The sequence below is a fragment of the Ranitomeya imitator genome, chromosome 2 (genome assembly GCF_032444005.1).
Source record: "Ranitomeya imitator isolate aRanImi1 chromosome 2, aRanImi1.pri, whole genome shotgun sequence".
Lineage (NCBI taxonomy): Eukaryota > Metazoa > Chordata > Amphibia > Anura > Dendrobatidae > Ranitomeya > Ranitomeya imitator.
In genome coordinates this window covers 191,252,178-191,265,497 of record NC_091283.1, presented here as the reverse complement: position 1 = coordinate 191,265,497, position 13,320 = coordinate 191,252,178, and the positions used below count along the sequence as shown (strand labels likewise).

The 13,320-nt window shown below is 43.5% G+C and overlaps 1 protein-coding gene across 1 annotated transcript in view; it reads right to left on the bottom strand.

The window, feature by feature from the left end:
• The window catches only part of LOC138662597 (myosin-4-like), a 145,786-nt gene extending 133,196 nt beyond the window's left edge, over positions 1–12,590 (bottom strand). The window contains exons 1-5 of the mRNA XM_069748410.1: positions 12,281–12,590; positions 12,047–12,190; positions 11,762–11,918; positions 6,266–6,293; positions 4,146–4,260 (exon numbers count right to left, since the gene is read on the bottom strand). Of these exons, the coding sequence (XP_069604511.1) occupies positions 4,146–4,260; positions 6,266–6,293; positions 11,762–11,918; positions 12,047–12,190; positions 12,281–12,481 (645 nt within the window). The 5' untranslated portion in view covers positions 12,482–12,590. The remainder of the gene's footprint in view (positions 1–4,145; positions 4,261–6,265; positions 6,294–11,761; positions 11,919–12,046; positions 12,191–12,280) is intronic.
• Positions 12,591–13,320: the final 730 nt, after the last annotated feature.

The following is a 13,320-nucleotide window of genomic DNA, read 5'->3' as shown; positions in this document are numbered from 1 at the left end:
CCCCAGGTGCTTCACAAATTGATCTGTAAAAATGAAAAAGTACTTTTTTTTCACAAAAAGATTCTTTTCGCCTCAATTTTTTAATTTTCACATGGGCAATAGGATAAAATGGATCATAAAATTTGTTGGACAATTTCTCCCGAGTACGCCGATACCTCATATGTGGGGGTAAACTACTGTTTGGGCACACGGCAGGGTTCGGAAGGGAAGGCGCGCCATTTGACTTTTTGAATGGAAAATTAGCTCCAATTGTTAGCGGACACCATGTCGCGTTTGGAGAGCCCCTGTGTGCCTAAACATTGGAGCTCCCCCACAAGTGACCCCATTTTGGAAACTAGACCCCCCAAGGAACTTATCTAGATGCATATTCAGCACTTTAAACCCCCAGGTGCTTCACAGAAGTTTATAACGCACAGCCATGAAAATAAAAAATAATTTTTCTCTCCTCAAAAATGATTTTTTAGCCTGGAATTTCCTATTGTGCCAAGAGTAATAGGAGAAATTGGACCGCAAATGTTCTTGTCCAGTTTGTCCTGAGTATGCTGATACCCCATATGTGGGGGTAAACCACTGTTTGGGCGCACGGCAGGGCTCGGAAGGGAAGGCACGCCATTTGGCTTTTTAAATGAAAAATTAGCTTCAATCATTAGCGGACACCATGTCACGTTTGGAGAGCCCCTGTGTGCCTAAACATTGGAGATCCCCCACAAATGACCCCATTTTGGAAACTAGACCCCCAAAGGAACTAATCTAGATGTGTGGTGAGGACTTTGAACCCCCAAGTGCTTCACAGAAGTTTATAACGCAGAGCCATGAAAAAAATATATATATTTTCTCAAAAATGATTTTTAGCCTGCAATTTTTTATTTTCCCAAGAGTAACAGGAGAAATTTGACCCCAAAAGTTGTTGTCCAGTTTCTCCTGAGTACGCTGATACCCCATATGTGGGGGTAAACCACTGTTTGGGCACATGCCGGGGCTCGGAAGTGAAGTAGTGATGTTTTGAAATGCAGACTTTGATGGAATGCTCTGTGGGCGTCACGTTGCGTTTGCAGAGCCCCTGATGTGGCTAAACAGTAGAAACCCCCCACAAGTGACCCCATTTTGGAAACTGGACCCCGAAAGGAACTTATCTAGATGTGTGGTGAGGACTTTGAACTCCCAAGTGCTTCACAGAAGTTTATAACGCAGAGCCATGAAAATAAAAAATAAAAATTATTTTCTCAAAAATGATCTTTTAGCCTGCAATTTTTATTTTCCCAAGGGTAACAGGAGAAATTTCACACCAAAAGTTGTTGTCCAGTTTCTCCTGAGTACGCTGATACCCCATATGTGGGGGTAAACCACTGTTTGGGCACACGCCGGGGCTCGGAAGTGAAGTAGTGACGTTTTGAAATGCAGACTTTGATGGAATGCTCTGCGGGTGTCACGTTGCGTTTGCAGAGCCCCTGATGTGGCTAAACAGTAGAAACCCCCCACAAGTGACCCCATTTTGGAAACTAGACCCCGAAAGGAACTTATCTAGATGTGTGGTCAACACTTTGAACCCCCAAGTGCTTCACAGAAGTTTACAACGCAGAGCCGTGAAAATAATATATACGTTTTCTTTCCTCAAAAATAATTATTTAGCCCAGAATTTTTTATTTTCCCAAGGGTTACAGGAGAAATTGGTCCCCAAAAGTTGTTGTCCAGTTTCTCCTGAGTACGCTGATACCCCATGTGTGGGGGTAAACCACTGTTTGGGCACACGTCGGGGCTCAGAAGGGAAGTAGTGACTTTTGAAATGCAGACTTTGATGGAATGGTCTGCGGGCGTCACGTTGCATTTGCAGAGCCCCTGGTGTGCCTAAACAGTAGAAACCCCCCACAAGTGACCCCATTTTAGAAACTAGACCCCCAAGGAACTTATCTAGATATGTGGTGAGCACTTTGAACCCCCAAGTGCTTCACAGACGTTTACAACGCAGAGCCGTGAAAATAAAAAATCATTTTTCTTTCCTCAAAAATGATGTTTTAGCAAGCATTTTTTTATTTTCACAAGGGTAACAGGAGAAATTGGACCCCAGTAATTGTTGCGCAGTTTATCCTGAGTATGCTGGTACCCCATATGTGGGGGTAAACCAGTGTTTGGGCACACGTCGGGGCTCGGAATTGACGGAGCACCATTTGACTTTTTGAATAAAAGATTGGCTGAAATCAATGGTGGCGCCATGTTGCGTTTGGAGACCCCTGATGTGCCTAAACAGTGGAAACCCCTCAATTCTACCTCCAACACTAACCCCCCCACACCCCTAACCCTAATCCCAACTGTAGCCATAACCATAATCACAACCCTGACCACAACCCTAATTCCAACCCTAACCCTAAGGCTATGTGCCCACGTTGCGGATTCGTGTGAGATTTTTCAGCATCATTTTTGAAAAATCCGCGGGTAACAGGCACTGCGTTTTACCTGCAGATTTTCCGCGGATTTCCAGTGTTTTTTGTGCGGATTTCATCTGCACGGTATTTTCCGCACCATGGGCACAGCGGATTTGGTTTTCCATAGGTTTACTTGGTACTGTAAACCTGATGGAACACTGCTGCGAATCCGCAGCGGCCAATCCGCTGCGGATCTGCAGCCAAATCTGCACCGTGTGCACATAGCCTAATTCTAAAGGTATGTGCACACGCTGCGGAAAACGCTGCGGATCCGCAGCAGTTTCCCATGAGTTTACAGTTCAATGTAAACCTATGGGAAACAAAAATCGCTGTACACATGCTGCAGAAAAACTGCACGGAAACGCAGCGGTTTACATTCCGCAGCATGTCTCTTCTTTCTGCGGATTCCGCAGCGGTTTTACAACTGCTCCAATAGAAAACCGCAGTTGTAAAACCGCAGTGAAATGCGCAGAAAAAACATGGTAAATCCACCATAAATCCGCAGCGGTTTAGCACTGCGGATTTATCAAATCCGCAGCGGAAAAATCTGCAGAGGACCAGAATACGTGTGCACATACCAAAACCCTAACCCTAACCCTAGCTCTAACCCTAGCCCTAACCCTAGCCCTACCCCTAGCCCTAACCCTAGCCCTAACCCTAGCCCTAACCCTAGCCCTAACCCTAACCCTAGCTCTAACCCTAACCCTAGCCCTAACCCTATCCCTACCCCTAGCCCTATTCTAACATTAGTGGAAAAAAAAATTCTTTATTTTTTTATTGTCCCTACCTATGGGGGTGACAAAGGGGGGGGGGTCATTTATCATTTTTTTATTTTGATCACTGGGATAGATTATCTCAGTGATCAAAATGCATTCCATTTTGGAAGATGGCGGCGCCCAGGGAGAAGACGGACGGACCCCGGCAGGATCGGTAAGTATGATGGGGTCGGGGGGGAGAACGGGGGGGGGGGATCGGAACATGGGGGGTGGATCGGAACGCGGGAGGGGTGGAACGGAGCACGGGAGGGGTGGAACGGAGCACGGGGGTGGATCGGAGTGCAGGGGGGGTGATTGGAGCACGGGGGGGTGATTGGAGCACGGGGGTGAGCGGACAAGAGCACGGGGGGGAGCGGAGCACAGGACGGAGGGGAGCGGGGCAGAGTACCGGACAGATCGGAGGGCTGGGGGGCGATCGGTGGGGTGGGGGCACATTAGTATTTCCAGCCATGGCCGATGATATTGCAGCATCGGCCATGGCTGTATTGTAATATTTCACCCGTTATAATAGGTGAAATATTACAAATCGCTCTGATTGGCAGTTTCACTTTCAACAGCCAATCAGAGCGATCGTAGCCACGGGGGGGTGAAGCCACCCCCCCTGGGCTAAACTACCACTCCCCCTGTCCCTGCAGATCGGGTGAAATGGGAGTTAACCCTTTCACCCGATCTGCAGGGACGCGATCTTTCCATGACGCCACATAGGCTTCATGGGTCGGATTGGCACCGACTTTCATGACGCCTACGTGGCGTCAAAGGTCGGAAAGGGGTTAAAAAAAGAAGCAGCCTATTATTTCTGACTCATTTATTTGATTTAGTTCTCTTCATCTACTTTTAGGACTTGTGTGAAAATTTGATGTAGTCTTATGTCAAATTAATGCTAAAATATGGAATTCTGAAGGGTTCATAAACTTTCAAGCACCAGTGTATGTACCTCAGTATAAGTTACCTGCATGCTGTTGGAAGATTCCTTTTTCTTTCCAGCATCACCAATAGCTGCAATTGTTGCAAAATATTGAATGACTCGCTTGGTGTTCACAGTCTTTCCAGCACCAGATTCTCCACTGGAGATAAAAATAGAGGTAGAACAAATTATAAATAAAAAGCTAAAGAATAATACACCTAAATGTCAAAATTTAGATGGGAGTTTCCATAGTTTTTCTACATATTAAAGAGTGCAAATTTGTTTTAGATCAGCCATTTTACATAACTTCATTCAGGTTTCATAGCAGTTCATTTCATAAGATGGATCTGCCACCAGATTTCATAATGTAAATGAGCTGGGCACACTATGTAATTGTAGGTGCAGAGCAGATAAAACTTTTTTTTAATTTTGCCTCTCCTTTGTGGAAATATTAGCAATTGCGTTCTTGAGTTAACTTTAGTTAAGTCCAAGTGAGAGTGTTTACTGGGGGCGTGTACTTCTGTCTCCTGTATGATGCTGACCAATCATAAGCAGGCCGCAACATAGAAGTGCAGAAGGATCGGTGATGATGTCATCATGGTCACATCACTATTGTCTCAATAGTTACAAGTAAAATTTTCTTTTCTACAGTTAATTTCACAATTCTGTACTGTGTAATATATCCTCAGTGCTCATTTAGACTGCACACTCCAGCTGGCAGTACCTGTGGACTCTGATCATTACAAGAGGAAAAATGTACCCCTGTAATTCAGTATGCAATTTCTCCAGAGTATGGCATTACAATTTATGGGGTGGTGGACTACTGCTTGAGCACAAGACAGATCTCAGAAGGGAAAGAGTGCAATTTGGCTTCTGGAGCTCAAATTTTGCTGAAATAGTTTTCGGTCACCAGTGTGCATGTATAAATATGAATCTTCTTTTAGTATTTTTTCACTATTGGACCAGATAAAGAGAATATAGTGTTCTTCAAACAATTTTTTAATTTACCAGTATTTTACAATTAACCTCACCCCGCATCTTCATTTCAAACCATCCTGCAGTCCGCGAATAAGGATATAGAGATTGAAAGCGATGCTATCCTCTTCCATAGGAAATCATTTTAATATTTAGAGATTAAAGCTACATTTACTCTGAAATATAATTATGAACAAGCGTTCTTAAAAACACTTGTTTCACTATCATCTTGCAGTCTAAACAGGCTGCTGATTACCTGGTGAAGCGTAACGCTCATTCATCAGGTGAAGTGATCTTTTGTGGACCGCAAAAAATATTTTTCGGCCATACATTGTCCTGTGTAAACAGGACTTGCACTGCTGAGAACCATGACAGCCTGTGCACAGTGAACAATCTTTTATAGATCGCTCATTGGGCATTGTTTATTTTGAGCTGGCTGTTTATACAGGCTATTAAACGACCGCCGAGCAATAAAGCTTTACATATTGTGCTGCCAGTTGGTCCATGTAAACATGCCCTTAGAGTCTTATTCATGGGCAGCCAGGGACTTTTAATGAAAATTTTACAGCTCCTTTGAAGAAATTAGAAAGTTTTATTGCATATTAAATAAGTTTTGTTACTTCTGTTGTTGGGATTCACCCGTAAAAATCCACAAGTGTATTTATAATTGCTTAGTTAATTGTGTTTTTTTCCATTTGATATAAAAGCTAGATAATCAATAATGTTAGATGTCAAATAGTCTAAAAACGAGATAAGCCCTGACGAGGGATTGTCAATTTTCAGAAGAACCATAGACCACCCACCAGAGAATCCTCTGATTGTAAGTACAAAGTTTGATAATAGCTTAAGCATTTTGTCACTGAAGTCATCTTCAACATCAGCGAAAGTACGCTGAAGGAAATATGGCTTATTATATCACTACAAACTTTGATATCTTTACTTGAAATGTAAATGTGAAATAAATGGTAAATTTACTGTAACCTAATTACATAGAGCAGAATTATCACTGAACTGAGAGCAAAAAGGCTATGAACAATAATACCTTTGTATTTTTCCACCCCACTAGGAATCTTAACATGATTAATGGATATTTTGCAAACAGTTTAATCAGGTAGTATTGCTACATTACTATGACATTATAAAATATTAAAATATATAATTAATAAATAGGAACAGGATGTTTAACTTACGTAATGAGGACAGACTGATTTTCTTGATCTGTCAAAATAAACATTAATAGAAAATCAATGCTATGTAGCTCACAATCAAGATTCTTCTTAACCCCTTCATGACCCAGCCTATTTTGACCTTAACCCTGCTGTTCTGTTCGGTCTGGGGAGACCTATTTTGAACTTTGGTATTTTTTGGGGTGTTCAAGATGCGGTTCTGAAACTTGTGGTTGATTGACTTAAATGAGGATGGGTCGGTCGGCCACGGGTTTCAGAGCCGCATCTTGAATATTTTAAAGAATATTGAAGTTCAAAGTCGGTCATTTTTGACCAACAGAACAGCAGGGTTAAAGACCTTGCCGTTTTTTGCAATTCTGACCAGTGTCCCTTCATGAGGTAATAACTCAGGAACGCTTCAATGGATCCTAGCGGTTCTGAGATTGTTTTTTCGTGACATATTGGGCTTCATGTTAGTGGTAAATTTAGGTCAATAAATTCTGTGTTTATTTGTGATAAAAACGGAAATTTGGCGAAAATTTTGAAAATTTCGCAATTTTCACATTTTGAATTTTTATTCTGTTAAACCAGAGAGTTATGTGACACAAAATAGTTAATAAATAACATTTCCCACACGTCTACTTTACATCAGCACAATTTTGGAAACAAAATTTTTTTTTGCTAGGAAGTTATAAGGGTTAAAATTTGACCAGCGATTTCTCATTTTTACAACGAAATTTACAAAACCATTTTTTTTAGGGACCACCTCACATTTGAAGTCAGTTTGAGGGGTCTATATGGCTGAAAATACCCAAAAGTGACACCATTCTAAAAACTGCACCCCTCAAGGTGCACAAAACCACATTCAAGAAGTTTATTAACCCTTCAGGTGCTTCACAGCAGCAGAAGCAACATGGAAGGAAAAAATGAACATTTAACTTTTTAGTCACAAAAATGATTTTTCAGCAACAATTTTTTTATTTTCCCAATGGTAAAAGGAGAAACTGAACCACGTAAGTTGTTGTCCAATTTGTCCTGAGTACGCTGATACCTCATATGTGGGGGTAAACCACTGTTTGGGCGCACGGCAGGGCTTGGAAGGGAAGGAGCGCCATTTGACTTTTTGAATGAAAAATTGGCTGCACTCTTTAGCGGACACCATGTCACATTTGGAGAGCCCCCGTGTGCCTAAAAATTGGAGCTCCCCCACAAGTGACCCCATTTTGGAAACTAGACGCCCCAAGGAACTTATCTAGATGCATAGTGAGCCCTTTAAACCCCCAGGTGCTTCACAAATTGATCCGTAAAAATGAAAAAGTACTTTTTTTTCACAAAAAAATTCTTTTAGCCTCAATTTTTTCATTTTCACATGGACAACAGGATAAAATGGATCCTAAAATTTGTTTGGCAATTTCTCCTGAGTACACCGATACTTCACATGTGGGGGTAAACCACTGTTTGGGCACATGGTAAGGCTCGGAAGGGAAGGAGCGCCATTTGACTTTTTGAATGAAAAATTATCTCCATCGTTAGCGGACACCATGTCGCGTTTGGAGAGACCCTGTGTGCTTAAACATTGGAGCTCCCCCACAAGTGACCCCATTTTGGAAACTGGACCCCCCAAGGAACTTATCTAGATGCCTAGTGAGCACTTTAAACCCTCAGGTGCTTCACAAATTTATCCGTAAAAATGAAAAAGTACTTTTTTTTCACAAAAAATTTATTTTCGCCTCAATTTTTTCATTTTCACATGGGCAATAGGATAAAATGGATCCTAAAATTTGTTGAGCAATTTCTCCCGAGTACGCCGATACCTCATATGTGGGGGTAAACCACTGTTTGGGCACACGGCAGGGCTCGGAAGGGAAGGCGCACCTTTTAACTTTTTGAATGGAAAATTAGCTCCAATTGTTAGCGGACACCATGTCGCATTTGGAGAGCCCCTGTGTGCCTATGCAATGGAGCTCCCCCACAAGTGACCCCATTTTGGAAACTAGACCCCCCAAGGAACTTATCTAGATGCATACTGAGCACTTTAAACCCCCAGGTGCTTCACAGAAGTTTATAATGCAGAGCCATGAAAATAAAAAATAATTTTTCTTTTCTCAAAAATGATTTTTTAGCCTGGAATTTCCTATTTTGCCAATGGTAATAGGAGAAATTGGACCACAAATGTTGTTGTCCAGTTTGTCCTGAGTATGCAGATACCCCATATGTGGGGGTAAACCACTGTTTGGGCGCACGGCAGGGCTCAGAAGGGAAGGCACGCCATTTGGCTTTTTAAATGGAAAATTATCTCCAATCATTAGCGGACACCATGTCGCGTTTGGAGAGCCCCTGTGTGCCTAAACATTGGAGATCCCCCACAAATTACCCCATTTTGGAAACTAGACCCCCAAAGGAACTAATCTAGATGTGTAGTGAGCACTTTGAACCCTCAAGTGCTTCACAGAAGTTTATAACGCAGAGCCATGAAAATAAAAAAAAAAAATTATTTTCTCAAAAATGAATTTTAGCCCGCAATTTTTTATTTTCCCAAGGGTAACAGGAGAAATTTGACCCCAAAAGTTGTTGTCCAGTTTCTCCTGAGTACGCTGATACCCCATATGTGGGGGTAAACCACTGTTTAGGCACATGCTGGGGCTCGGAAGTGAAGTAGTGACGTTTTGAAATGCAGACTTTGATGGAATGCTCTGTGGGCGTCACGTTGCGTTTGCAGAGCCCCTGATGTGGCTAAACAGTAGAAACCCCCCACAAGTGTCCCCATTTTGGAAACTAGACCCCCAAAGGAACTTATCTAGATGTGTGGTGAGCACTTTCAACCCCCAAGTGCTTTACAGAAGTTTATAACGCAGAGCCGTGAAAATAATAAATACGTTTTCTTTCCTCAAAAATAATTTTTTAGCCCAGAATTTTTTATTTTCCCAAGGGTTACAGGAGAAATTGGACCAGAAAAGTTGTTGTCCAGTTTCTCCTGAGTACGCTGATGCCCCATGTGTGGGGGTAAACCACTGTTTGGGCACACGTGGGGGCTCAGAAGGGAAGTAGTGACTTTTGAAATGCAGACTTTGATGGAATGGTCTGCGGGCGTCACGTTGCGTTTGCAGAGCCCCTGGTGTGCCTAAACAGTAGAAACCCCCCACAAGTGACCCCATTTTGGAAACTAGACCCCCCAAGGAACTTATCTAGATATGTGGTGAGCACTTTGAACCCCCAAGTGCTTCACAGACGTTTACAACGCAGAGCCGTGAAAATAAAAAATCATTTTTCTTTCCTCAAAAATGATGTTTTAGCAAGCAATTTTTTATTTTCTCAAGGGTAACAGGAGAAATTGGACCCCAGTAATTGTTGCGCAGTTTGTCCTGAGTATGCTGGTACCCCATATGTGGGGGTAAACCACTGTTTGGGCACACGTCGGGGTTCGGAAGTGAGGGAGCACCATTTGAATTTTTGAATACAAGATTGGCTGGAATCAATGGTGGCGCCATGTTGCGTTTGGAGACCCCCTGAAGTGCCTAAACAGTGGAAACCCCTCAATTCTACCTCCAACACACCCCTAACCCTTATCCCAACTGTAGCCGTAACCCTAATCACAACCCTAACCCCAACACACCCCTAACCACAACCCTAACCCCAACACACCCCTAACCCTAACCACAACCCTAATTCCAACCCAACCCTAAGGCTATGTGCCAACGTTGCGGATTCGTATGAGATTTTTCAGCACCATTTTTGAAAAATCCGCGGGTAAAAGGCACTGCGTTTTACCTGTGGATTTACCGTGGATTTCCAGTGTTTTTTGTGCGGATTTCACCTGTGGATTCCTATTGAGGAACAGGTGTAAAACGCTGCGGAATCCGCACAAAGAATTGGCATGCTGCAGAAAATACAACGCAGCGTTCCCGCGCGGTATTTTCTGCACCATGGGCACAGCGGATTTGGTTTTCCATATGTTTACATGGTACTGTAAACCTGATGGAACACTGCTGCGGATCCTCAGCCAAATCCGCACCGTGTGCACATAGCCTAATTCTAAAGGTATGTGCACATGCTGCAGAAAATGCTGCGGATCCGCAGCAGTTTCCCATGAGTTTACAGTTCAATGTGAACCTATGGGAACCAAAAATCGCTGTACACATGCTGCGGAAAAACTGCACGGAAACGCAGCGGTTTACATTCCGCAGCATGTCACTTCTTTCTGCGGATTCCGCAGCGGTTTTACAACTGCTCCAATAGAAAATCGCAGTTGTAAAACCGCAGTGAAATGCGCAGAAAAACCGCGGTAAATCCACGATAAATCGGCAGCGGTTTAGCACTGTGGATTTTTCAAATCCGCTGCGGAAAAATCCGCATAGGACCAGAATACGTGTGCACATACCGAAACCCTAACCCTAGCCCTAACCCTACCCCTAACCCTACCCCTAACCCTACCCCTAACCCTACCCCTAACCCTACCCCTAACCCTAACCCTAGCCCTAACCCTACCCCTAACCCTACCCCTAACCCTACCCCTACCCTTAACCCTACCCCTAACCCTACCCCTAACCCTAACCCTAGTTCTTACCCCAACCTTAGTGAAAAAAAAACAAATTCTTTATTTTTTTTATTGTCCCTATCTATGGGGGTGACAAAGGGGGGGGTCATTTACTATTTTTTTTATTTTGATCACTGAGATAGGTTATATCTCAGTGATCAAAATTCACTCTGGAACGAATCTGCCGGCCGGCAGATTCGGCGGGCGCACTGCACATGCGCCCGCCATTTTGGAAGATGGCGGCGCCCAGGAAAGAAGACGGACGGACCTCGGGCGGCTAGGTAAGTATAAGGGGGGGGAGATCAGGGCACGGGGGGGGGGCGTCGGAGCACGGGGGGGTGGATCGGAGCATGGGGGGGGTGGATCGGAACACGGGAGGGAGGATTGGAGCACGGGGGAGGATTGGAGCACGGGGTGAGGGATCGCTGTGCGGGGGGGTGGATCGGAGCACGGGGGGGGTCGCTGTGTGCGGGGGGGGATCGGAGTGCGGGGGGGTTTGATTGGAGCGCGGGGGGTGTGATTGGTGCACGGGGGAAGCGGACAGGAGGACGGGGGAGCGGAGCACAGGACGGAGGGGAGCGGAGCACAGATCGGGGGGCTGGGGGGGCGATCGGAGGGGTGGGGTGGGTGCACATAAGTGTTTCCAGCCATGGCCGATGATATTGCAGCATCGGCCATGGCTGGATTGTAATATTTCACCAGTTTTTTAGGTGAAATATTACAAATCGCTCTGATTGGCAGTTTCACTTTCAACAGCCAATCAGAGCGATCGTAGCCACGAGGGGGTGAAGCCACCCCCCCTGGGCTAAACTACCACTCCCCCTGTCCCTGCAGATCGGGTGAAATGGGAGTTAACCCTTTCACCCGGCCTGCAGGGACGCGATCTTTCCATGACGCATATGCTGCGTCATGGGTCGGAATGGCACCGACTTTCATGACACAGCGTATGCGTCAAAGGTCGGGAAGGGGTTAAAAGAAGACTCTACCTGTTAACATGAACTGATAGGCGTTATCAGAGATGGAGAAGATGTGTGGTGGGGCTTCCACACGCTTCTTGCCTCTGTAGCCAGCTACCACCTTAGGGTCGTACACTGGCAGCCACTTGTAGGGGTTGACAGTGACACAGAAAAGCCCAGAGTAGGTCTGTAATATATTCGAAAAAAAGATTGTATTAGAAAAATTGAGACTAACAAATTTTTTGTTTCAATTACAAATTTTCAGGTTTTTTTGAGATACAAGCTGTCAATTTTCAGTTAAGTGAGTTGACTTACGTAGATCATCCAAGCTGCATAACGCTCTTTGAGGTTAAACAGCACAGATGCTTCATTCAGGTGAGTCATCATGGCCATGTCTTCAATTTTATCAAACTTTGGTGGATTTTGAGGATAAACCTGATCATCATTTACAGTTACAGTCTTGAGTAGAAGAAAAATAAAATAAATATTTTTTACTTAACATTTTTTTATACTTGTCCTTTCATTTATTCAATTTATTGTCCTCATTACCTTATCATCTGCGGTTTTCACAGTGACTTTTCCATCATTCCTAGATGTGACTAAAGCTTTCACATAGAGTTCCTTCTGGTCATCTATGAAGCAGCTGTTCTTGGCATCAAAAGGCCTTGTTTGGGCTTCTAGTCTCTCTTTGTCACTCTTACGGAGGTACTGTGCAGCATCACCAAAGACCGCCATTTCACCGTCACCCATGTTTGCTGGATTCTGGAAGAATATAGTCTAGATAAATTAATTATTATATGATGTGAAAAAAATGGTGGCAACGTTACCAATAACGTTCTTATTAAAAATATATAGTATGGTTACTGTGAACAAAATGAAAGTCTTTTTACCTGTCCTCAAAAAAAAATAGTTTTTGTATGTTACTGTCTACTTTAACCCTAGTAGAGAAAAGGGATTATTTCACATATTTTATTATGTTGATTTTGTTGTTTAGTTGACCCTCTTCATGTTTTGTATTACATTTACGTGTAACTAATAAATATTAGCATGAACAGTTTAATGATTGTTCCAGTGGTCTTGTGGACTTTCTGTCCTTGTTTTTCACATCACCACTTACCTTTTAGCACAACCAGGGAATAAAGTGTTTTGAGTTATCTAAAACGAATGGAAATAGCATATAAGTAACTCTAAAGGGACATTCAAGCCATAGACATCTATGTCATCTAGGATGTGATGCCCACATATCAGGAGAATTGTGAACTACTGTTCAGAAATTGAAATTGGCCAGTGGTGGCTAGCAGAAGTAGAGCGCTGGTTGTGGATGCGATATTCAACCCCTGGCAAAAATTATGGAATCACCGGCCTTAGAGGATGTTCATTCAGTGGTTTAATTTTGTAGAAAAAAAGCAGATCACAGACATGGCACAAAACTAAAGTCATTTCAAATGGCAACTTTCTGGCTTTAAGAAACACTAAAAGAAATCAAGAACAAAAAATGTGGTAGTCAGTAGAGTTGAGCGACCTTGACCTTTTTAGAGTCGAGCCGGGTTTCGCGAAACCCGACTATCTCAAAAGTCGGGTCGAGTGAA